Below are 27,500 nucleotides of genomic sequence, written 5' to 3'. Positions count from 1 at the left end.
CGGCATTTGGCTGAATCTGGGCTGAAAGTATATCCCGGTACACTTCAGAATTGATCCGGCTACTCTTGTCTGCTGTTATGTCATCAATAAACACAAGTGACCCAGTGCCATTGAAAGCCATGCATGCCCATGCCATCACGTTGCCTCCACCATGTTTTACAGAGGATGTGGTGTGCCTTGGATCATGTGCCGTTCCCTTTCTTCTCCAAACTTTTTTCTTCCCATCATTCTGGTACAGGTTGATCTTTGTCTCATCTGTCCATAGAATACTTTTCCAGAACTGAGCTGGCTTCATGAGGTGTTTTTCAGCAAATTTAACTCTGGCCTGTCTATTTTTGGAATTGATGAATGGTTTGCATCTAGATGTGAAACCTTTGTATTTACTTGCATGGAGTCTTCTCTTTACTGTTGACTTAGAGACAGATACACCTACTTCACTGAGAGTGTTCTGAACTTCAGTTGATGTTGTGAACGGGTTCTTCTTCACCAAAGAAAGTATGCGGGGATCATCCACCACTGTTGTCATCCGTGGACGCCCAGGCCTTTTTGAGTTCCCAAGCTCACCAGTCAATTCCTTTTTTCTCAGAATGTACCCGACTGTTGATTTTGCTACTCCAAGCATGTCTGCTATCTCTCTGATGGATTTTTTCTTTTTTTTCAGCCTCAGGATGTTCTGCTTCACCTCAATTGAGAGTTCCTTAGACCGCATGTTGTCTGGTCACAGCAACAGCTTCCAAATGCAAAACCACACACCTGTAATCAACCCCAGACCTTTTAACTACTTCATTGATTACAGGTTAACGAGGGAGACGCCTTCAGAGTTAATTGCAGCCCTTAGAGTCCCTTGTCCAATTACTTTTGGTCCCTTGAAAAAGAGGAGGCTATGCATTACAGAGCTATGATTCCTAAACCCTTTCTCCGATTTGGATGTGAAAACTCTCATATTGCAGCTGGGAGTGTGCACTTTCAGCCCATATTATACATATAATTGTATTTCTGAACATGTTTTTGTAAACAGCTAAAATAACAAAACTTATGTCACTGTCCAAATATTTCTGGACCTAACTGTACATATACATACACACACATACATACATATATATATATATAATTTATATATAAATAAATAAATAAATAAATAAATAGATAGATAGATACACACATACACTGCAGGGTCCGCTCTGGAGCGGTGCTGGGGGCAGGTGAACGCTGCGGGCGGCAGCGTTAGATCTCCTGCTCCCGCTCATATAATATGCACAGCCACTGTCCATCAGCGTGGTGCTGAAACCACACCGCAGTGACGGGCTGCGGGAGTGGTGCATATTATATGAGCCTGCGTCCCACTGTGAAGGCACATGCTACCCCTGTGTTAGATATGGCCCCCATGCTGCTGCTCATCCTAAAATAAAAAAGCTTTACTTACCCCCTCCAGCGTTTCTCCCCACTGTCCCTGCTTCCACTGTGATCAGGTAGGCACGCCAGAGATGATATCACTCTGCTGTGCCGATCACATGACCGCACCGAGAACCAGGAAGTGGAGGAACAGAAGCACAGAGGGAGACAGGAGGGAGATCAGCGCTGAAGGAGGTAAGGAAAGAGTGTTTTATTTTACTATGGGCAGCAGCCTGGGGGCGATATCTAACACAGGGGAACGTTTGCAATCCATAGGGGGCCATAGGCAGCACAGGGGAACGTGTGCAATCCATAGGGGGCCATAGGCAGCACAGAGGGACGTGTGCAATCCATAGGGGGTCATATGCAGCACAGGGAAATGTGTGCAATCCATAGGGGGCCATAGGCAGCACAGGGGAACGTGTGCAATCCATAGGGGGCCATAGGCAGCACAGAGGGACGTGTGCAATCCATAGGGGGCCATAGGCAGCACAGGGGAACGTGTGCAATCCATAGGGGGCCATAGGCAGCACAGGGGAACGTGTGCAATCCATAGGGGGCCATAGGCAGCACAGAGGAACGTGTGCAATCCATAGGGGGCCATAGGCAGCACAGGGGAACGTGTGCAATCCATAGGGGGCCCAAGGCAGCACAGGGAACATGTGCAATCCATAGGGGCCATAGGCAGCACAGGGGAACGTGTGCCAGCACAAGGGGGCTATATTCAATATAAGGGGGCCATATCCAGATTAAGGGGGCTAATTTTAGGATGGAGGGCTATGAGGGACATATACCCTATATGATTTGTTAGATGGACACTGGCATTAAAAGATGGACCCCATTTAACATTTAAAAAAAAAAATTCTCTTTTCCTTCACCAAATTTGGAGGTGCATCTTATAATCAGGTGCGTCTTATAAAGCGAAAAATATGGTGTGTGTGTGTGTGTGTGTGTGTATGTGTATATATATATATATATATATATATATATATATATATATATATATATATATATATCTATATATGTAATTGCCTTATTCTGTCTGTCTGTCTGTCTGTCTGTCATGCTCCAAAATTGTGTCCTTACGGTGACACAAAGCTGATTGGCCGCTGGGCTCGCCATGGCCCCGCCCCCCCCACGGATTGGCCTCTCGCCCCGGCTCTCTGCAGGCCCCGCCCCCCTCACGCAATGCACGCTCGCTCTTGCCCAACTGACACGTAGCTCCGACTCCCAGGTGAGTACACACACACACATCAGATCACACTCACTCTCACACACACCTCACACATCACATCCACACACTCACAACATCCTGGGATATCGCTTGCTTCTACACCGGCTCCGTCACGATCCCAGCAGCGCCAGACATAACCTTGCGATGCTGGCATCTTCACGGAGCCCGTGAACGCTGTTAACCATTATACACATCGGGTAACTAAGGTCCCTTGGTTACCCGATGTGTATCATAGTTAACAGTGTACACCGGCTCACACTCACTCTCACACACACCTCACACATACATCACATCGCATCCACACACTCACAGCATCCGGCGATATCGCTTGCTTCTCGGCCTCGATACTGTGCTGTTGTGACCTTCCAGGACCTGTCGGAGGATCACATGGCCAGAAGCATGTGGTATCTCCGGATGTTTTGAGTATGAGCGCGTATGTGCAATATCGTCAATGTGTGTGTGCGTGAGTGTATGTGATCGGGTGTGTGTGGGTGTGTGTGAGTGTATGCGATCGGGTGTGTGAGTGTCGGCAGAGGAGCATGGCGTGCTGGAGGAGGCTGGGAGGAGAGAGGCTGATCCTGGGATGAGAGAGGCTGATGCAGGGGACAGAGAGGCTGATGCAGGGGACAGAGAGGCTGATGCAGGGGACAGAGAGGCTGATGCAGGGGACAGAGAGGCTGATGCAGGGGACAGAGAGGCTGATGCTGGGGACAGAGAGGCTGATGCTGGGGACAGAGAGGCTGATGCTGGGGACAGAGAGGCTGATGCTGGGGACAGAGAGGCTGATGCTGGGGACAGAGAGGCTGATGCTGGGGACAGAGAGGCTGATGCTGGGGACAGAGAGGCTGATGCTGGGGACAGAGAGGCTGATGCTGGGGACAGAGAGGCTGATGCTGGGGACAGAGAGGCTGATGCTGGGGACAGAGAGGCTGATGCTGGGGACAGAGAGGCTGATGCTGGGGACAGAGAGGCTGATGCTGGGGACAGAGAGGCTGATGCTGGGGACAGAGAGGCTGATGCTGGGGACAGAGAGGCTGATGCTGGGGACAGAGAGGCTGATGCTGGGGACAGAGAGGCTGATGCTGGGGACAGAGAGGCTGATGCTGGGGACAGAGAGGCTGATGCTGGGGACAGAGAGGCTGATGCTGGGGACAGAGAGGCTGATGCTGGGGACAGAGAGGCTGATGCTGGGGACAGAGAGGCTGATGCTGGGGACAGAGAGGCTGATGCTGGGGACAGAGAGGCTGATGCTGGGGACAGAGAGGCTGATGCTGGGGACAGAGAGGCTGATGCTGGGGACAGAGAGGCTGATGCTGGGGACAGAGAGGCTGATGCTGGGGACAGAGAGGCTGATGCTGGGGACAGAGAGGCTGATGCTGGGGACAGAGAGGCTGATGCTGGGGACAGAGAGGCTGATGCTGGGGACAGAGAGGCTGATGCTGGGGACAGAGAGGCTGATGCTGGGATGAGAGAGGCTGATGCTGGGAGGAGAGAGGCTGATGCTGGGAGGAGAGAGGCTGATGCTGCGGGGAGAGAGGCTGATGCTGCGGGGAGAGAGGCTGATGCTGCGGGGAGAGAGGCTGATGCTGCGGGGAGAGAGGCTGATGCTGCGGGGAGAGAGGCTGATGCTGCGGGGAGAGAGGCTGATGCTGCGGGGAGAGAGGCTGATGCTGCGGGGAGAGAGGCTGATGCTGCGGGGAGAGAGGCTGATGCTGCGGGGAGAGAGGCTGATGCTGCGGGGAGAGAGGCTGATGCTGCGGGGAGAGAGGCTGATGCTGCGGGGAGAGAGGCTGATGCTGCGGGGAGAGAGGCTGATGCTGCGGGGAGAGAGGCTGATGCTGCGGGGAGAGAGGCTGATGCTGCGGGGAGAGAGGCTGATGCTGCGGGGAGAGAGGCTGATGCTGCGGGGAGAGAGGCTGATGCTGGGAGGAGAGAGGCTGATGCTGCGGGCAGAGAGGCTGATGCTGCGGGTAGAGAGGCTGATGCTGGCGCAGCATGGCGGATGGAGCACGTTTGGGAGTGCGCAGCATGGCGGATGGAGCACGTTTGGGAGTGCGCAGCATGGCGGATGGAGCACGTTTGGATGGAGCACGTTTGGGAGTGCGCAGCATGGTGGATGGAGCACGTTTGGGAGTGCGCAGCATGGCGGATGGAGCACGTTTGGGAGTGCGCAGCATGGGGGATGCAGCACGATGGGGAGTGCGGAGTATGGCGGATGGAGCATGTTTGGGAGTGCGCAGCATGGCGGATGGACCACGTTTGGGAGTGCACAGCATGGCGGATGGAGTACGTTTGGGAGTGCGCAGCATGGGAGATGGAGCACGATGGGGGGTGCGCAGCATAGGGGATGGAGCACGATGGGGAGTGCGCTGCATGGGGGATGGAGCACGATGGGGAGTGCGGAGTATGGCGGATGGAGCACGTTTGGGAGTGCGCAGCATGGCGGATGGACCACGTTTGGGAGTGCACAGCATGGCGGATGGAGCACGTTTGGGAGTGCGCAGCATGGGAGATGGAGCACGATGGGGGGTGCGCAGCATAGGGGATAGAGCACGATGGGGAGTGCGCTGCATAGGGGATGGAGCACGATGGGGAGTGCGGAGTATGGCGGATGGAGCACGTTTGGGAGTGCGCAGCATGGCGGATGGAGCACATTTGGGAGTGCGCAGCATGGGAGATGGAGCACGATGGGGAGTGCGCAGTGTGGCGGATGGAGCACGTTTTGGAGTGCGCAGCATGGGGGATGGAGCACGATGGGGAGTGCGCAGCATGGCGGATGCAGCACGTTTGGGAGTGCGCAGCATGGCGGATGGAGCACGTTTGGGAGTGCGCAGCATGGCGGATGGAGCACGTTTGGGAGTGCGCAGGATGGGAGATGTAGCACGATGGGGGGTGCGCAGCATAGGGGATGGAGCACGATGGGGAGTGCACACCTCCCCCCAACACACACACACGCGCGCGCGCACTGCACAACACACCACACACACACTGGGAACCACAAACAACTGCCCTACACAGACACCCACACACAGACAACGCTGCACACACAAATATACGCACATACCGCACAACACACACATTGCACAAAACATACCTCCCCCAAAACACACCACACACACACAAACCGCGCAACACACACACACAATGCTACAGACACACAGCGCTCCACAAACAACGCCACACACAAACAACACCGCTCTCACCCCCCGCCACACCCAGACAACACCCAGAACATGTACAGCGCCCTACACAAACACTTGGTAACTACACACAACAACATTATATATATATAACAAAAATCATACATGAACTACACAATACGTAAATTCTAGAATACCCGATGCGTAGAATCGGGCCACCTTCTAGTATATATATATATATATATTTATAATATAAGTATAATAAATAAGTGTAAACGCAGCCAAAGTAGGGATTGTTTAGACCCCTTTAAGCAGCGGATTGTCACTACTAGCACTAAAAAAAAAAACAAAGCGGCCTTTCACTTAGAAAAACGAAGCGGATGTAATAAAGATGAGGTCAATAATAGGATTTGTAATAAAATGACATATATAGTATAAGTATAAGAACTCTAGGATGTAAATTTTATTTTGGTGGTTTATTTTCTTTAACATGGATATGACAGCTCAGGACAGCTTTTTATATTAAATTGTACAATGATTTCTGTGCATACTGTGCATAGGCAGACACCGGCCAATCAGTTGGGTGGGAGGGATTATACAGAGTTCAACGTTCAGAAAACGGTTAGATCTGAAGCAGATAAAACCGCGATTTTATCAAAAAACTGCAACAAGTAGCCCAGTAAGTGATACATCAATGGAATCAGGGTCTCTGTCTCTACATTAAGCTGCTCTCAGATGGGGAGGGGCAAAAACCTGTTGACAGATTCCCCTTAAAGGGAACCTGTCAGGACCCATATGCGTTCTGACCTACAAACAGGGTGATGTGTGGCCTAGTAACCCCTTCCTACCCATCCCTGTGTTGTAATAATTTGTAATATGTATAAAAAAAACACAACATTTTATAACTTATGTGTTCCCTATGTATAACTTACGTGCCCCCCATGGGCGGGATACTATGGATTTACATGAGCGACGTCACCATTACTGTTTAGAAATCCCGCGTGTGCGCGCTTCTCATTCGTGGCGCCGTCTTAGCCGGGTGCACCTTATAAATATATCCTCTCCGTTTGGTCTTTGGTTCCGCAGTGTACTTGAGCCAGGTTAAGGCTATGTGCGCACTAAGTGTTTTTCGTGGCGTTTTTGGGCTCAAAACTGCATGACTGCTTCTCCAGCAAAGTCTATGACTTTTCATTTTTGCTGTCTGTACACAGCTTTTTTTCTTAGCTGCGTTTTTGAGCTAAAAAAACAACAAAACAAAAATATGGACATGTCAATTCTTTCCTGCATTTTACTGCGTTTTTCACCCATGCAATGCACACAGCGCATACGTTTTTCTGACGCTGTGTTTTTGTGTGTTTTGGGCCGCAAAAACGCACCAGTATAAAATGCATGCGTTTTTACCGCGTTTCGGTGCGTTTTTGGCTGCATTTTGCTGCGTTTTTGATCACTGCGTTTTGCTGCGTTTTTCACCCATGCAATGCATTGGAAAAATGCAGCAAAACGCCGCAAAATGCAGCCAAAAATGCACCGAAACGCGGTAAAAACGCATGCATTTTTTATTGGTGCGTTTTTGCGGTCCAAAACACACAAAAGCGCAGCGTCAGAAAAACGCTGTGTGCGCACATAGCCTAAAGGTTCCGGTCATGCGCTGTGTCGGGGTGTTTCCTTGCCTGCTTTAGACGTGCTCTGTTCATGACCGGATCCTTTTACCTGGCTCAAGTACACTGTGGAACCAAAGACAAAAACGGAGAGGATATATTTATAAGGTGCACCCAGCTAAGACGGCGGCGCGAATGAGAAGCGCGCACACGCGGGATCTCGAGGCAGTAATGGTGACGTCGCTCATGTAAATGCATAGTCTCACGCCCACGGGGTGATGTGACGCCCAGGGGTACTAGACCCACTGATCATTTACATAGGGAACACGTAAGTTTTAATACTTTTTTTTATACATTCATATTACACAATATTACAACACAGGGTTGGGTAGGAAGGGGTTACTAGGCCACACATCACCCTGCGTATAAGTCAGAACGCATATGGGACCTGACAGGTTCCCTTTAAGTGGTCGCCTAAAGTAGATGATTTATAAATGCCTGCCATTTAATATGCTTTGAAATAACATATTTGCTCTCTGCAGCCACCAAAGGAGAAAATATTCTCCCTTCTTTCCCCACAGACCCAGTGTCTGCAGTCTGGCAGGTGTCGCTCTTTCAGCTTAGGCTGCTTTCACACTACGTTTTTTTAACATGCGTCATGAACGTTTTTTTGCTGTAAAAGTGGATCCTGTTTTTACAAAGAAAAACGCATGTGTTATTTTGCAGGATCCCGTCACTTGAAGTTTATGGGCGGGCATTGAAGTCATGTGATCGGGAGTGAGGGGAACTGAACGCGAGACTGGGAGCCGGCATCTGACAGCTGCGGACGCTGGTAAGCAAGGTAAACATCGGGTAACTAAGTGAAGTGCTTTGCTTGGATACCCGATATTTACCTTGGTTACGAGCGTCGGCAGCTGCGAGAAGCCGGGCTGCCTGCTCCCTGCAAACATAACCAAGGTAAACATCGGGTAACTAAGCGAAGCGCTTTGCTTGGTTACCCGATATTTACCTTGGTTACGAGCATCCGCCGCTCTCATGCGGGGGAGAGAGAGAGAGGAGAGAGAGGGAGAGAGAGAGACTGATCACGCCAGGCTGGTTTCTAGGCATGCTCAGTAGAGAAAGCAGGATCCTGTCTATCAGCATGCCAGCGTTCACATGCATTTGTGTGCAGTATAGTCAAGATCCAGTGAAAAACAGTATTTGGACGCAGCTCAAAAACGCTACAAGTAGCGTTTTTGAAGAAAGTTAAAAAACTGCAAGTTGCTGTATCCTCACTATAACGCATGCAAACGCAGGTGAACGCATGTTGACGAGAGTCCATTGCAAATGCATTGAAATGAAAACGCATTTGCACTGGATCCCTTTTTGCATTAAAAAAACGTTCATGACGAATGTTAAAAAAACGTAGTGTGAAAGCAGCTTAACAAGCGGTCAGCAAGTGACAGCTGCGGCTAATCGAAGACAACAATGAACACGTGCTGTACTAGTTCCTAGCGGAGCGAGTCATGATGGCAGCAGATTGTTTGCAGAGCCACAGTTTATTCTCTATGGTGTCGACTTATCAGTTTGGGCCAGAATTCGGGCATAAAACTTTGTAACTATTGCAGTTTTTACATTAGCAACTTTAACTTCATCTACAAACCCTGAGTGCCGGATTCTCTTCTTATTTGAGCAATTAGAAAGCAATCCTAACAAAAATAATATCAGCTGGTTTAACTGATGGCCTATAAAAAGGTATCTCATTAGCTACACAAAACACATCTCATGATGGGTAAAACCAGAGAGGTGTCTCAAGACCTTTGTAAACTTAATGTTGCGAGACACACTGACGGCATTGGTTACAGAAGATCTTCTAAAAACTGAAGGTTCCAGTGCGCACTGTTGGGGCCATAATCTGGAAGTGGAAAGAACATAATTTCACCATAAACCAGCCATGACCAGGTGCTCCCTTCAAGATTTCAAACAGAGGACTTAAACAAATTATCAGAATGGTTGTCCAAGAGCTAAGAACCACCTGTGGAGGGCTACAGAAAGACCTCACAGAAAACGATAACTAATGCACTCAACCTCCATGGCCTGTATGTGTACACTCACCACACAAGACTCCATTACTGAACATAAAACATGTTCAAGTACATTTAAAGCTTGCCCAACAACATTTAGACAAGCCTGTGACATTCTGGGAGAATATAGTCTGGTCAGACGAGACCAAAATTGAACTGTTTGGATGCCATAATACACACCATGTTTGCAGGCCAAAAGTCACTACCCATCACCCTGAAAACACCACACCAACAGGGAAGTTTGGAGGTGGGAACATTATGGTATGTGGCTGTTTTTCAGCAAACTGCACTGGTAAACGTCATATAATTGAAGAAAGGATGAATAAATGAATGTCCTGAGACATTCATGATACAAATCTGCAACCATCTATTAGGCTGATGAAGATGAAACGAGAGTGGACATTTTGGCAAAACAATGACCCCAAACACAGCCAAAGAGACTCTCAACTGATTTCAGAGAAAGAAAATAAAGCTGCTAGATTGGCCAAGCCATCACCTGACCTGAATCCAATAGAACATTTATGGAAGGAACTAAAGCTCAGAGTTCACAGAACTTTCAGGATTTGAAGAGTGTTTTTGAGGAAGAATGGGACAAAAATCACACCTGAGCAATGCATGCAACTAGTTTTTCCACGAAGGAGGTGTCTTGAAGCGGTCATTGCCAACAAAGGTGTTTGTATGAAGCACTAAATAAACACTCTTACTGAAATGTAATACTTGTTCCCTGTCTCATTTCTCATTAATACACATCACTAAATTGATGGATATCAATGATTTGATTTCTTTCCCTGTGTGGATTGGCTGGGTTGCTACCGACACCTGGTGATAAATTAATGTCACCAGCACCTTTAGAAATATACCGTATCTATTGGTGTTATGTTCAATACCTATATCATCCACTGTAGATATACACACACAAATAAAAATATATATCTATATATCTATATATATATATATATCTATATATATATCTATATATACATATATATACATATACACACACACATATACACATTATATATATATATACACACACACACACACACATATACACATTATATATATATATATATATATATATATATATATATATATAATATATATATATATATATATATATATATATATACACACACACACACACACACATATACACACACACATATATACACACACACACACACACACACATATACACACACACATATATACACACACACACACACACACATATACATATACACATAATATTATATATATGCACAACTTACTCACACATTGATGAGGATCATCCACCCCCAAAAATTCACTCTATTCTGTCCCTTTAAAAAAAAAAAATCAAGCAGGTTGTTAATAACCCAGTGAAGTTACATAACCCATGACTTTGCCCACAGAAGAGAAATGCATTACGTAGTTTGGAAATGTTATTTTGCTAGGGCCACCTTAACACTTCGGCAATGGAACAGCACCAATGACAGAGGGGAAAAAAATGAAAATAAAAAGTTTAAGAATTCTCTTCTGAAGCCCAAGCAAATATCCTGAGCCGCACACATCCTGTCCGGCCTCTGCTCGCTCATTGTACATTTCCACTGAAACTTTTCATTATAACATATTCTGTGGTTGCCACAGTAACCGTCCCCTCCCCGCCCGGAGCGCTGCTGCCCCCGCTGTTTTGAATTCTGACTTGGCATAAAGGTTGCAGCTGCCATTTCAGATATCGGCGAACATGCCAGCATCTCTGACCTATTTTAATTCAGTTTACATCTTAACTCAAGTGAAGGATGGCAGGAAAATACACGGCTAGCAGCGAGACGATGAAATAACGCTGTGTCACTGTCTGCGCTCACACCTACTGCCCAAATTAACTGCCCGCAGTACACCACGCAGCCAGAACTCCGCTCTCCCTCCAGACCTTGGTTTAACCACTCAATATCCAGTGCGACTTAATCAAAATTCAATATATATATATATACACACACACACACACACATACATATCTATACATACACACATACAGTATATACAGTACAGACCAAAAGTTTGGACACACCTCATTCAAAGAGTGTTCTTTATTTTCAGGACTCTAAAAATTAAAAAATTGATCAATTATTTGCTAAAAATCTCATTTTTTTATTATAGTACAGTTGGAATAAATTTGTGAATTTTCACTTTTTATATGATGCATGCCAATTTCAGATCGTGCTGGTTCCCTTTTTTTCTCTTTTTTTTCTTTTTTTTCTCAGGACTCTAAAAATTGTAGATTCACATTGGAGGCATCAAAACTATGAATTAAAACGTGGAATGAAATACTTAACAAAAAAGTGTGAAACAACTGAAAATATGTCTTATATTCTAGGTTCTTCAAAGTAGCCACCTTTTGCTTTGATTACTGCTTTGCACACTCTTGGCATTCTCTTGATGAGCTTCAAGAGGTGGTCACCGGAAATAGTTTTCCAACAGTCTTGAAGGAGTTCCCAGAAATGCTTAGCACTTGTTGGCCCTTTTGCCTTCACTCTGCGGTCCAGCTCACCCCAAACCATCTCGATTGGGTTCAGGTCTGGTGACTGTGAAGACCAGGTCATCTGGCGTAGCACCCCATCACTATCCTTCTTAGTCAAATAGCCCTTACACAGCCTGGAGGTGTGTTTGGGGTCATTGTCCTGTTGAAAAATAAATGATGGTCCAACTAAACGCAAACCGGATGGAATAGCACGCCGCTGCAAGATGCTATGGTAGCCATGCTGGTTCAGTATGCCTTCAATTATGAATAAATCCCCAATAGTGTCAACAGCAAAGCACCCCCACACCATCACACCTCCTCCTCCATGCTTCACGGTGGGAACCAGCCATGTAGAGTCCATCCGTTCACCTTTTCTACAATGACACTATGGTTGGATCCAAAGATCTCAAATTTGGACTCATCAGACCAAAGCACAGATTTCCACTGGTCTAATGTCCATTCCTTGTGTTCTTTAGCCCAAACAAGTCTCTTCTGCTTGTTGCCTGTCCTTAGCAGTGGTTTCCTGCAGATATTTTACCATGAAGGCCTGCTGCACAAAGTCTCCTCTTAACAGTTGTTCTAGAGATGAGAAGGTGTGTCCAAACTTTTTGTCTGTACTGTATACCCAAATATGTTTTATAAACACATAAAAGTTTACACATATATACAGCCAAGAGGAAAAACTAAAGTACAACCAATTTGAATTCTACAGTTTTATGCATAAGAACATAAAATAATAATAATAATAATAATAATAATAATAATAATATAATCAATATCTGGTCCTTAGAAGCTCTTAAAGAGGACCAGCCAGCAAGATTTTGCTATATGAAGTCAAGGCAGAGCCATATAGGCAGTAAGGCCGGGGCGACACAGGGATTACTGCGAGTGCGCGCATGACACTCTGCTCATATTCACAGCACAGCGGGAGCCGAGTGTCATGCGACTGTGGTCCGATCCTGCGATCAGACCACAGCTGCGGATGGGAGGGCTGGTGCTGAGGAGGGGAGGGATTTATCTCCCTATCTCCTTTGTTGCCAACTGATGCAAGAATCGCACTGCACTCCTCTGTAATGGGTGCGAACTTGAATGGGTGCGAAAGAAACAAGGATCGCATTGCACTCGCACCATGGGAGCTGCCCCATAGAGTAACATTAGTCTGAATGGAATGCGATTTTTTTTATCACATTTCACTTGCTCCGTATTACCATGTATGCTGACCCTAAGATGCTGAATCCAGACATACCTGATATAGAAACATCCGATGCTTTGTTGCTAAAATATCTTTAATCAATGTTGCAGAAATGCCATGCTTTTTGGTTGACGGGTGCAACAGAGGTGGGTCTTTGTCAGTCGGGCGCTCTGCATTTATTCCTCCTCCGGCGTCCTCCTGGATTGCCCCCTTTTCTGTATATTGCGCCGCACCGCCATTGCTGCTGTTGGTGACCCGTGCACATTGCCACAGTAAGGCTATGTGCGCACAGTGTGTTTTTCGCGGCGTTTTTCGGGTGTGTTTTTGGGCTCAAACCTGCATGACTTTGCTTCCCCAGCAAAGTCTATGAGTTTTCATTTTTGCTGTCCGCACACAACTTTTTTTCTTTAGCTGCATTTTTGAGCTAAAAAAAAAAAATGGACATGGCAATTCTTTCCTGCGTTTTCCTCCCATGCAATGCATTGGAAAAACGCAGAAAAACACAGATCAAATACGCAGTAAAACGCAGGTAAAAAACACATGCGTTTTTACCGCGGGTGCGTTTATGCATTTTTTGTGCGTTTTTAGCGGCCAAAAACGCACAAAAACCCAGCGTTAAAAATACGCTGTGTGCGCACATAGCCTAATTCTGTCTTCATTAAAATGGTGCCAGGTCCGTTCAAGTGCGAACTGCAATCTCCAATGCAATTTTATGGAAGACACTGCGGTGAATACTATGAGCGGCAGGGACGCGCGTGCAGATGTAAAAAATAAATAAATCTCTCAGTCTTCACCGCAGTGTCTTCAATAAAATGGCATCGGAGATCGCGGTTCGCGCATGCGTGTACTCTGGCGCCATTTTAATGAAGACAGAATTACCGTGGTAGTGTGCACGCACCGCCAATAACAGCAATGGTAGTGTGGCGCAAGATAAAGAAAAGGGGGAAGGACGGATGACGCCAGGGGAGGAATAAACGCCGAAGACCTGACCCACAAAAGGCCCACACCCTGTGAACCTGTCAATCAAAGTGCAGTGCATTTCTGCACCATTGATTAAAGATACTGTATTTCATCATCCAAGCACCCAATCTCTCTATATCAGGTATGCCTGGATTCAGCATCTTACTGCCTTTACCTCAGATAGCAAAATCCTGCTGGTTGGTTCTTTAGGCAAATACAACCTCAGATGAGCAACATGTGACAAATGACACCGGGTCATTATTTACTCAACGAAAACTAGGATAAAATGCAGAATAGTAAGAAACATTAAGTTCAACCCATGAATCAGGGGCTTGTAAAACCCCCGTTATAAGCAATAAGTAATCATTTTATGTATGAGAATCAGCCTCCCGCATCAATCTGGGGGATTTAGGCGTACTCTTCTTTACAACATTGCTTAGACACTTAAGCGGGCTTTACACGCTATGATATTTCTCGCAATTTCTAGCGATATCGTACACAAAAGCACCCGCCCCCGTCGTGCATGCGATATCGTGTGATCGCTGCCGCAGCGAACATTATCGCTACGGCAGCGTCACACTTACCTGGTCGGCGGCGTCGCTGTGACTGCCGAACAATCCCTCCTTCAAGGGGGAGGTGCGTTCGGCGTCACGGCGATGTCACTAAGCGGCCGGCCAATCAAAGCGGAGGGGCGGAGATGAGCGTGACGAACATCCCGCCCACCTCCTTCCTTCCTCATTGCGGCCGGCGGCAGGTAAGGAGATGTTCCTCGCTCCTGCGGTGTCACATATAGCGATGTGTGCTGCCGCAGGAACGATGAACAACATCTATAAACAACCATTACAATTTTTGGTTTTGGGACGACCTCTCCATGGTGAACGATTTTCACCACTTTGGAGGACGTTTAAGGTCGCTGGTAAGTGTCACACGCTGCGATATCGTTAATGACGCTGGATGTGAGGCACTAACGACGTGACCCCGACGATAAAACATTAACGATATCGTAGCGTGTAAAGCCCGCTTTACTGACATATGACGTACATTTATGTCGTATGCCGGATCCCTGACTTTGACACAGGCTCACAAGTTTTTATACGTCTATGTGCACAAAATAAGAAAAAAATGCTAAGGGGTTAAAGAGGTTCTCAAAGAATGTAAAAAATGCCCCCGTCACATAATTCAAATGGCAGCCCATGCTAGTTACATGTCAAGAAGGGCTGAAGTGTGAAGAAATTGAGCAGCTATACACTAAGCACATGTACCACTGTAAACTGCCTCTTCAGTGAGGAAGTGGGCGAACTCTAGTGCCACCTATTGGAAGTAGCAATCCTAAAAGTCAAAAGGGCAGCACAGTGGCTCAGTGGTTAGCACTGCAGTCTTGTGGTGGCTCAGTGGTTAGCACTGCAGTCTTGCAGCGCTGGGGTCCTGGGTTCAAATCCTACGAAGGACACCATCTGCAAGGAGTTTGTATGTCCTTCCTGTGTTTGCGTGGGTTTCCTCCGAGTACTCCGGTTTCCTCCCACACTCGAAAGACATACTGATAGGGACTCTAGATTGTGAGCCCCACTGGGGACAGTGTTGCCAATGTATGTAAAGCGCTGTGGAATTAATAGCGCTCTATAAATGAATACAATTATTAATTATTATTAAAAGTGACCCTTTATTGAGGCTTGTCATATGACTTAGGATTTATGCAGAGCCTGACACACCATTCCAGCATGCCAGTGGTGCAATGCTCCTCTGGGAAATATACAAATTGTCTCTTCAGGGAGGAAGTAGATGAATTCTAGCGCCACCTATTGAAGGTAGCAATCCTAAAAGTCAAAAGTGGCCCTTTAACGAGCCTTGTCATATGACTTAGTATTTATGCCAGATCAGAACCTCAATTTGCAGACACAGTGTTTTTGGGTGATTGTCCCTTGTCAGTGCAAAGTATTAGATCTGATCTGGCTGTATGAGAAGTTAAGACGGGGTCTAAAGGGGAAGCTATTATCCTTGTAGAGACTGACACACCATTCCAGCATGCCAGTGGTGAGGAGACTTTATGCTGCAATGCTCCTCTGAGAAATATGCAAATTGTCTCTTCAGTGAGGAAGTAGACGAACGTTAGTGCCACCTATTGAAGGTAGCAATCCTAAAAGTCAAAAGTGGCCCTTTAAAGAGCCTTGTCATATGACTTAGAATGTATGCCAGATCAGAACCTCAATTTGCAGACACAGTGTTTTTGGGTGATTGTCCCTTGTCAGTGCAAAGTATTAGATCTGATCTGGCTGTATGAGAAGTTAAGACGGGGTCTAAAGGGGAAGCTATTATCCTTGCAGAGACTGACACACCATTCCAGCATGCCAGTGGTGAGGAGACTTTATGCTGCAATGCTCCTCTGAGAAATATGCAAATTGTCTCTTCAGTGAGGAAGTAGACGAACGTTAGTGCCACCTATTGAAGGTAGCAATCCTAAAAGTCAAAAGTGGCCCTTTAAAGAGCCTTGTCATATGACTTAGAATGTATGCCAGATCAGAACCTCAATTTGCAGACAGTGTTTTTGGATGATTGTCCCTCGTCAGTGCAAAGTATGAGATCTGATCTGGCTGTACCACTGTGAGCCGAGAAAAAGTGCTGTGACATCATAAGAAATAAATCTTCTCCTCGGTTGACTGAACACAGAGGATTCCCTTCAACAGCCTAAGTGCCCTGAGCTCTTTCAACAGAGATTTATTACTTCTCCTGTCATAACCCTTCTCCCGCAGCTCTGGTATCGATGTTTATGATACAGATGCTCTCTATTGAGACACAGGTTGCAAGAGCTGTGTTTCTGCAGCTAGTTGCGATGTGTGATTAGGACGGACTGCAGTTTGAATTATGTGACAGGGGCTATTTTATTACATTCCTGGAGAATCCCTCTGGGCTGTTTGAGGTTTGTGGGCATTCGCTTACACACAACTCATAAGTTCCCTCCCTGCATTTCAATAGGATTTCTTATTCAACCATTCTTCTATAGGCTGGTGTGCCTGGGATCATTGTCCTGTTGCATGACCCAGTCCTGGCTAAGCTTTAGCTTTTGGATAGAAGTCTTTGCATGTGGCTTACATTTCTTAGATATACACAGGAGTTCATGGTAAACTCAACAGCTGCAAAGTGCACAGGTCCTATAGCTGCAAAGCAAGCACAAATCATGACCATTACACCCCTGTAGCCATGGGGCGTTTGTCGTCTGGAGAGATGAGTGAACCTTTGAAAGTTGGGGTCGGCAGCTACAATGGGACCTTAAAACAGTTCATTTTTTGACCCCGATTTCATTAGTACAATTGTGTGGTCCACAAAAGTTTTTGATCACTTATAACTGCACCTTTCAAGAGACAAAATGTGCGGGGAGGGGGAACAAATCTTTGATATCTTTTTTTAAAAAAAAGAAGAAAAAAAATTAGTTGGCAGATTACATAGCATAAACATGCTGACAGATTCCCTTTAAATGGTAATCAGTACACAGCTGCCATCATTCAGTGATTCTGATTAACCCCATATAACGATTAGATGTTCTAGTAGGATTTTCCTGACATTTTCTTAGCTGCATTTTACATCAAAAGCCATGGTCCATAAACAGCTTACAACCCAGCAAAGGCATCTGCATGCTAAAAGCAATCAGGAGAAGGTGCAATTTTTTTTTCCCCAAGGCATTAGCTACACTACGAACACTGTAAGGCTGCTTTCACACATCCGGTTCTTGTTGAGCTGCACAATACGGCGCTTTGCAGAAAAAACGCAACCTTTTTTTTTGCCGCCGGTTGCGTTTTTTCCGCATAGACTTGCATTACCGCCGTATTGTGCCGCATGGCCTTGCGTTGGGTCCAGTTTTTGCCGGATGCGGCATATTTAGCCCATGCGGCGGCCGGATGGAACGTTGCCTGGCACGTTTTTCGTGCGGCAAAAAAACCGCATCACGCCGGATCCGGCGCGATTTACAATGCAAGCCTATGGACGCCAGATGCGGCGTCCTGCGGCAAAAAACGCATCCGGCCGCCAGATGCGGTTTTTTGCACTGCGCATGCTCAGTATCAAGCCGCATCCGTCAAAAAACGGACGGGCCGCATGGAAAAATTTATGCAACGGATCCGTTTTTTTCGCTGCATCTGTTGCATAGGTTTTTGAGCCGGATTGAGCCGCACTGCAAAAACCGGATGTGTGACAGCAGCCTAAAGAGGGTCATCAAGAAGTGGCTTAAATTCGATACAACAGTGACATTACCTAGAACCGGACGACATAGGACATACTGGGTAAATCATAGATTCCCTGAATATGATGTGACCTTGCAAGCATAGACCGCATTTTTCCCAACAGATAATAGCCACAGATGGAGCAGAGCTCTGCCCGTGCCATATAACCTAATAAATGCCGCTGTCAATCTGTGACAGCGGCATCTACCGCACGCCAGCAGGGGGTGCACTGTTCTGACTGCTCATCGGCGCTCTTGCAACAAGATCACGGGACGCCGATGGGTTGAAATGACAGTCTGGAATCTGGCTGGGGTTCATAGGAGGCCATGATTTTTGCTATATGCAACAATATGCTGTGACATTGGTGTATATTGCACAAGCAGTCGGATAATCGCAGATTGAAGTCCCCCAAGGGGACTAATAAACACAATGAAATAGAAAACAAAAAAAAACCTTTTGAACTTATTTTCTTTCATTTTCTTTAAAGGGAAAATGTCACCACTTTTTTGGCCTATAAGCTGCGGCCACCACCACCGGGCTCTTATATACAGAATTCTAACGTATATAAGAGCCCAGTCCGGGGGTATAACATAAAAAACACTTTATAATACTTACCTAACGGTGTCGCTGTGGGCGTCTCCGTTGTCCTCCTCTTTTGGCCATCTTTGCTCTCCTCCTACTCTAGCTGCGATGCATGACAGGTCATCCACACTCGCCGGTATTCAGGTCCTGAGCAGGCGCACTTTGATCTGCCCTGAGCAGAGAACTAATTAAGTATTGTAGTGCGCATGCGCGGGACCAGTGAATATTTATGAGGTAGGACACGTCATGCACACAGGCTTCAGAAAGAGGACAAAGATGGCCGAAAGAGGAGGTGCCGGCACCAGAGACGCCCATAAGGCCCACAGCGCGACCGTTAGGTAAATATTATACAGTGTTTTTTATGTTATACCCCCGGCCTGAGCTCTTATATACAGCATGTTAGAATTCTGTATATAAGCCAGGTGGTTGTGGCCGCAGCATATACGCCAAAAAAGTGGTGACAGGTTCCCTTTAAATCAATCCCCTATTCCCCACTAAAAATTAACGGATGCATACTTTGAAAAAAAAGAGAAAAAAAAAACAAACAAAAAACAACACATATATTTGATATAGTCCAATATATAAAAATATAAAATAGATTATCCAATCAGTAAACAGCATAATGAGAAAAAAAATCTAAATGCCAGAATTGCGGATTTTTAAACGCCGCAACAACAACAACACAGAGTTTCGGACAGGTATATCATCGTATACCTCAAGATGATACAAACAAGCACATTGGCTTGGGGCACACATTAAAAAAAATATTACAAAAAATGCAGAATTGTTATGTTTTTGCAATTTTGCACACTTGGAATTTTTTCCAGCTTTCCAGTACATCACATGATGAGGAGTTTTCTTCTTGGAGTATATTCAGTTTGCTTTGCCAGATTAGGCTGCTTTCACACATCCGGTTTGTGCTGAGCGGCTCAATCCGGCTCAAAAACCTATGCAATGGATGCGGCGAAAAAAACGGATCTGTTGCATAGGTTTTTCCATGCGGCCCGTCGGTTTTTGACGGATGCGGCTTGATACTGAGCATGCAAAGTGCAAAAAACCGCATCCGGCGGCCGGATGCGTTTTTTGCCGTGGGACGCCGCATCCATAGGCTTGCATTGTGAATCGTGCTGCATCATGTCGGATCCAGTGCGATGCGGTTTTTTCCCCGCACAAAAAAACGTGCCAGGCAACGTTCCATCCGGCCGCCGCATGGGCTAAATATACTGCATCCGGCAAAAACCGGACGTAACGCAAGGCCATGCGGCGCTAATGCAAGTCTATGCGGGGAAAAAACGCATCCGGCGGCAAAAAAAAACCTGTTGCATTTTTTCTGCAGAGCGCCATATTGTGCCGCACGAAAAAAAAACGGATGTGTGAAAGCAGCCTTATCTGTACACTCACACTTGTTAAAAAACTATACAGTATATTGATCTTAATCTTTGTGCGCAATAGAATGTTACATTTTAAAAAATTTATTGTTGAGCGCAAAAACATTCTCCAGTCATATATGGCCGACATTAGCCTAACCCCTTCACGACCTATGATGTACTGTTACACATCAATCTAATCAATGTCTGATTTTTATTTTTTTTTGCACCAAGAAAGAAAAAAAAAAAAGATGCATCTATTTGGGCAGAAGAATATAAAAGTTATGGCTCTTGGAAGAAAGGCTGGCAAGCAGTGGATTGGCGGTCGTAATGGCTGCGGTCAGTTAGAGGGAATGCACCCTATACCGTGGCCACTTGCTAGATGTCCCCCTCGCTCCCAGTGATGGCAGAAAGCGAAGTCACATAACAGAGTTTTGGTGAAGGCGGTGTATAGGACCCGATTATGTAAATCTTCCCATCCGGAGCGTCAGTACAGGATTTCTCTTTGAACTAAAGCCAACATGTCCAAAAGTATAAAATAAGATTTACGCCCTGTTGTCATTAGCGGTTAAATGACTTCTTATGTAGATGATGGCCCTTGGTTCCTGAAGGCCTGGCTCTCCGCAGCGACACTTGGATAATCCGGCTGCCGTAATCCCGGAGCTATGGAGGGGTCACGCTTATCAATTCAACAGAGCCGCTTTGTTTATCCAGACAGAGGAGTTCTGCAGAGACTTATATATTAGCCTTCAGAATTATTGTGCCACATTTACAATTATTTACTTTCCTAAATCGTGTGCACACAGTAAACCCTGTCTGTATCTAGCGGCTAACACTACAGAAGAGCCCCGAGGACAAGGCTGACTGTGTCTGATAATTAGCAGCGACAGGTTAGATGTGACACAACCCAAAAATTATCCCATACCCACCACTGAGAATCCTGTCTTCTCCATTTAACGTGAGTAAATAATTGCTCTCAGTCCGTAGACGCCGCCGAGCAGGTTCTGCCCCGCTGCGTGCGGTGCGTGACTGCCACCAACAGGTCATGGGCGGCACTGCAGAGTCAGGAACACTGGAGACAGTCATAACTATGAAGTGTTCAGAGCCTCTTAGAAGACATCAGAGAAGACAGAAGTGCATAAAAAGCAACTCTTCTGTCTTCTCCTCTCCTGGGTGTTCGGCTACCAGACTACCAAGCCTTGACATTAAATCTAATATATAAAGCTGAATGTGTGTATGTGAGTGAGTGTGTGTGTATGTGTGTGTGTATGCATGTCCGGGATTGGCATCTGCACCGTCGAAGCTACAGCCACAAAATTTTGCACACTCACACTTCTGGACCCCGAGAGCATTATAGGCTATGTTTTGAGGGAAAATTTTAACCCCGCGCTTTACAGTTATTCACCAAAAAAACTGCCTCCATTAAAGCGAATGGAGCTGGGAGCCACAGTGCAGCCAGAACTTCAGAAGAATGCGCAGCCACGCCCTTATATGGAATGTTGGCGTGTCACAATGCAGCCAGGGAAAGACACAGACAGGGTAAGGAACCGACATAGACAGGGTAAGAGACAGACACAAAGAGACAGACACTGGGAAACAGACGGAAAGAGACAAAGAGAGGGAAAGAGACAGACAAAGAGAGGGAAAGAGACATACAAAGAGAGGGAAAGAGAGGGAAAGAGACAGACAGGGAAAGAGACAGAGAGGGAAAGAGACAAAGAGAGGGAAAGAGACAAAGAGAGGGAGAGGGAAATAGAAAGAGAGGGAAAGAGAAAGAGAGGGAAAGAGAAAGAGAGGGAAAGAGAAAGAGAGGGAAAGACAAAGAGAGGGAAAGAGACAGACAGGGAAAGAGACAGACAGGGAAAGAGATTGAGAAAAAACAGACAGTCAGACAGACAGGGAAAGAGACAGACAGACAAAGAGCTAGAGAGAGAGACAGAGAGATATATACAGAGGGGAGACAGACATTATAATTACATTTCTATCTATTTGTTTTGTGGTTTTTTGTGTGCAGAATACATTTTTGTTAATACATTCTATTTTGTTAACATCAGTTATTAACCCGGGCGAAGGCGGGTAGTACAGCTAGTAGTCCAATAAAATGGAGTCCCCGGCCATGCAACATTTCTTCCTACCTCTAAGAGCAAGTGTTATTAATGAGGAGAGGTTTTTAAAGGGTTTCTCCATTAAATATGTAAATTTCCCGGTGGGCAACAATTGGGTTAAATCAATAAAAGCAACAGATTTTCTGAACATGTAGCTAATCAGTGGCAGCAGCGGACCGGTCACAGTTGGGGCATCGTCACTCCAGGCCTGGCAGCACTAGAGAGCCGAAGTCAGGGGCGAGTGTGGCCATTTTATATTGTTTTATTCTCATTGGTGTCTAAATGGAAATGTATATTTTGAGCACAGAATCCCTTTAAAGGAAACATGACCACAGTATATACCCCTAGAAGGTATTAGGAGTAATGTATTAGCCCCCTAATGCCTTTTTTAAAAAAACACTATTATACGAATACAGGCGTGTACCTAAAAATAATGTTAAAGGGAACCAACGATCAGGATTTTCATATATAAATTAAAGCAGGTGCTATACTGGCGTGATTCCATCGTGCTGTTATACTGATTGACTGTGGTCCAGGACTAGTCCACTACACACAGGCACATGGTGTTTAAAGGGAACCAACCAGCAGGATTTTCATATATAATGTAAAGCCTGTGCTACACTGGTGCTAGGATCCTGAATGTAAGCATAGCTCCTGTTCAGAGATTGGATGGTTTATTCCAGTAATATTTGCAAGTAAAGGTCAAGCAATGCACTGCTATTTGATTGACAGGTGCAACAGGAAGGGAATATGTGGGTCAGGTCTTGCTATTTATTCCTGCCCCTGTCTGCCTGCCTTGCCTCCCTCCCCCTGTTGCTGTCATAGATGTTAATTCCGGTGCAGGCAGACAGACAGGGATAGATAGCAAGACTGGGCCCACATATTCCCTTCCTGTTGCACCTGTCAATCAAATAGCAGTGCATTGCTGGAACTTTACTTGCACATATTTCTGAAATAAAACATCCAGTCTCTGAACAAAAGGTATGGTTACATTCAGGATCCTAGCACCAGTGTAGCACTGGCTCTACTTTATATATGAAAATCCTGCTGGTTGGTTCCCTTTAAACCCCATCTGTCTGTGTGTAGTGGGGTAGTCTGGGACCACTGTCAATGTAACAGCACGTGGGGATCTCGCCCACAACGGAGTGACTGATATTCCGGTGTGAGCAGAGAGAAGATCCTCTAACACCTCCTCCCTAGGATGTCATTCACTTCGCTGCGGGCAAGGCCCCAGCGTGCTGTTACACTGATTGACCACAGTCCCGGACTAGTCCGCTTCCAGCCAGGGAGGATTTAACATTTTTTAAAAACACACACACATATAGCATTTAAGTATAACACAGGGATTATTAAAATAAATGTATTAGGAGCCTGATGAAGCGCATGTCCCAGGGACTCTGGATCATGCCCAATGCACAGCTATCTGTCTCCGGCCGCCATCAAGAGTGAAGTATGTGCGCATCGCTACCCATTCATTAGCAAGTTAGTACACCTACAGGGGTATGCTAACATGCTAGGTGGGCCCACTAGCCAAGGGAAGTAATGCCCTTGCGACTAGTCCCTGGCCTCATTAGCATATAATATACGATCTTTAGAACTAGCATAGATAAAAAGATCTTTATAAAAAGTACTAGATACAGGGACGGTTAGACAGGGACTAATAATATGTATCCAGAACTGCTCCTGGTTCTGGGTGCAAATTCCAACTGACCGATTCCCTTTAAGGAACAAATGTACAACAATAGTCATTGTTCTTTAAAAGGTTTATATAAAGGCGCTGCTCGGGTGCACGTATCATTACATAGCTGCTCAGGTACACGTATCATTACATAGCTGCTCGGGTGCACGTATCATTACATAGCTGCTCAGGTACACGTATCATTACATAGCTGCTCAGGTACACGTATCATTACATAGCTGCTCGGGTGCACGTATCATTACATAGCTGCTCGGGTGCACGTATCATTACATAGCTGCTCAGGTACACGTATCATTACATAGCTGCTCGGGTGCACGTATCATTACATAGCTGCTCAGGTACACGTATCATTACATAGCTGCTCGGGTGCACGTATCATTACATAGCTGCTCAGGTACACGTATCATTACATAGCTGCTCGGGTGCACGTATCATTACATATCTGCTCGGGTACACGTATCATTACATAGCTGCTCGGGTGCACGTATCATTACATAGCTGCTCGGGTGCACGTATCATTACATAGCTGCTCGGGTGCACGTATCATTACATAGCTGCTCGGGTGCACGTATCATTACATAGCTGCTCGGGTGCACGTATCATTACATAGCTGCTCGGGTGCACGTATCATTACTTAGCTGCTCGGGTGCACGTATCATTACATAGCTGCTCGGGTGCACGTATCATTACATAGCTGCTCGGGTGCACGTTTCATTACATAGCTGCTCGGGTGCACGTATCAATACATAGCTGCTCGGGTGCACGTATCATTACATAGCTGCTCAGGTACACGTATCATTACATAGCTGCTCGGGTGCACGTATCATTACATAGCTGCTCGGGTGCACGTATCATTACATAGCTGCTCGGGTGCACGTATCATTACATAGCTGCTCGGGTGCACGTTTCATTACATAGCTGCTCGGGTGCACGTATCATTACATAGCTGCTCGGGTACACGTGTCATAATAAAAAAAAATCTAAAAGTTCAAATCACCCCTCTTTCATCCCATTGAAAATAAAATAGAAAAAAAAACACTTTATATCGCTGCGTTCAAAAAAAAAAAACACTTTCTAATACTTACCTAACAGTCGTACAGTGGTCCATATGGGCGTCTCCGTCCTCCGGTGCCGACACCGCCTCTTTCGGCCATCTTCATCCTCCTTCTTCTCTAGCCGCGGTGCATGACGCGTCCGACGTCATCCACACTCGCCGACATTCAGGTCCTGAGCAGGGCAGATCAAAGTATTGTAGTGCGCCTGCACAGGACCGGCGAGTGTGTATGACATAGACGCATCATGCACACAGGAGATCGCTGAAAGAGACGGCGCCGACACCGGAGAACGGAAATGGCCATTAGGCCCACCGCACAACCGTTAGGTAAGTATTATAAAGTGTTTATGTTCCACAGCGGCCTGGGCTCTTATACAGCATGAAACTATACATCCAATCTCACAACTACAGGTATGTATAGAATCAGCATGATAGTGCCAGTATAGCACTGGCTTTAGTCTATATAGGAAAATCCTGGTGATTGGTTCACTTTAACTTCATAAAAAGAAGTGGGCAAAGACTCAGTGCCTGCGATACAAAAACAAAAAACAAAAACCTCTAGGACGTGGGAAATTTAAATCTTTTTGATATCTAACATACAATTTCAGTGGGAGCCCATCCGGGCGGGGTGCTTTACTGGAGGCCATGTCACTCAGGGCCGCGCTAATTACTCCAGAGTGATATCAGCATCCAATAAGGTTTGCTGATTCTCACTTAGAGTAGGGAACTGTAAACCCTCAGGATAGCATTAAAGGCAACCAATCAGCAGGATTTTCGTATATAAGCTAAAACCAGTGCTATACTGGCACTATCAGGCTGATTCTATACATACCTGTAGTGGTAGCTCGGATGTTTAGGTTTTGAAATCCAAGAAAGTAAAGTTTATAAAATATTCATTATTCATAGTTATCCCTGTTAGAATTAGCATAAGAATTATACAATCGATGTAACTTTTCACTTCCAGGACCTGTGTGCGGTCATATTCATGTGACCAGAAAGGGGGAACATCAGCCAACAAAACTGATACCACGAAGCAACATTTTTCTGTTGGCTGAGGCCCCGCCCCTTCTGGTCACATGGGTATGACCTCAGCACAGGTCCTAGAAATGCAAAGTTACATCGATTGTATAAGGCCTAAACCACACGGCGAGAAAATCGGTGCGAGTGGAGTGCGATAAAACATCGCATTCCCCTCGGACCAATTCTAGCCTGTGTGACAGCGCACATGAGCGATTATTTTCTCAGCCCTAATCGGACCGAGAAAACAATCGCAGCATGCTGCGATTGTAATCCGAGACTCTTTCTCTCGCACCCATTCAAGTGAATGGGGCGAGAGAAAAATCGCACTGCACTCGCGGTACACCGGTGTACCGTGCGTGCAGAGCGAGAATGTCTATAGCCGGCTACACAGGCGAGAGGGAGAGAAATCCCTCCCTCCCCTCCTGAGTGCCGGCCCGCCCCCTGCAGCTGAGGTCTGCTCGCACGAACGGACCTCAGTTGCAAGGACACAAGCATGAGACTCGGCTCTGCTGTACTGCCAGCACGAGACGAGTGTCATGCAAGGGGATCGCAGTAGTCCCCGTGTGGCCCCAGCCTAATACTTATGCTAATTCTAACAGGGGGAGGGGATAACTATAACCCCCCCCCCAGATATCTGCTTCTCAGCTGCTGTCACTCAAGAAGCTGCCAATTTTATAAACTTTACTTTCTTGGATTTCAAAACCTAAACATCCGAGCTGACTACTACAGGTATGTATGGAATCAGCCTGATAGTTCTAGTATAGAACTGGCTTTAGTCTATATAGGAAAATCCTGGTGATTGGTTCCCTTTAAGGACTGGCTGGAGCTCCACTCTCACACGTCTGCAGAGTGTAACCAAGTCAGAACTCCCACCAATGACAACATCTTGAAGGAGCTTGTATGTGCTCCCCATATTTGTGTAGTTTCCTCCCATACTCCAAGGACTGATAGTGAGTTCAGATTGTGAGCCCCGATGGGGACAGTGATGAAAATCGTTGTAAAGCGCTGCAGAATATGATGGCGCTATATCAGACTGTAAAATATATATATAGCAGGTTCCTTATCATTACATTTTACAGCATCTTGAAAGGCAGATGACAATAAAGGGTTACTTACTTTTTGGAGACATCTCTCATGAACGCTCTCTCTTCGGCTGACATTTGCTTGGCGGATTGGGGCGATAGTTTTTTAACTTTCATCCCGTAGATAACTTTACTGTAAGACACATAATACATGGGATGATAAGTAGAAGTGAAGAGTCAGGCATACAGTACCTGTGTAGGAAACTTTCCTAGATAAATATTCCTACAGAAATATTTTATTTTTTACTTTTTTCTTAGGGATCTTTGTGTAATTTAAGTAAAATATTTAGTTTTGTTTTCC

The 27,500-nt window shown here is 46.0% G+C and overlaps 1 protein-coding gene and 1 long non-coding RNA gene across 2 annotated transcripts in view; one reads left to right on the top strand and one right to left on the bottom strand.

Annotated features, from left to right (window-relative positions):
- LOC142290624 (uncharacterized) overlaps window positions 1–27,500 on the top strand; it is a 119,853-nt gene that overhangs the window by 51,856 nt on the left and 40,497 nt on the right. The gene's annotated exons all lie outside the window — the stretch shown is intronic.
- Window positions 1–27,500, bottom strand: part of MRPS31 (mitochondrial ribosomal protein S31) — a 120,189-nt gene that overhangs the window by 67,682 nt on the left and 25,007 nt on the right. Inside the window, exon 4 of the mRNA XM_075334592.1 lies at window positions 27,234–27,332. Within this exon, the coding sequence (XP_075190707.1) occupies window positions 27,234–27,332 (99 nt within the window). The remainder of the gene's footprint in view (window positions 1–27,233; window positions 27,333–27,500) is intronic.

The sequence above is a fragment of the Anomaloglossus baeobatrachus genome, chromosome 2 (genome assembly GCF_048569485.1).
Source record: "Anomaloglossus baeobatrachus isolate aAnoBae1 chromosome 2, aAnoBae1.hap1, whole genome shotgun sequence".
NCBI classification, from domain to species: domain Eukaryota; kingdom Metazoa; phylum Chordata; class Amphibia; order Anura; family Aromobatidae; genus Anomaloglossus; species Anomaloglossus baeobatrachus.
This window is presented reverse-complemented; position numbering and strand designations above follow the sequence as displayed.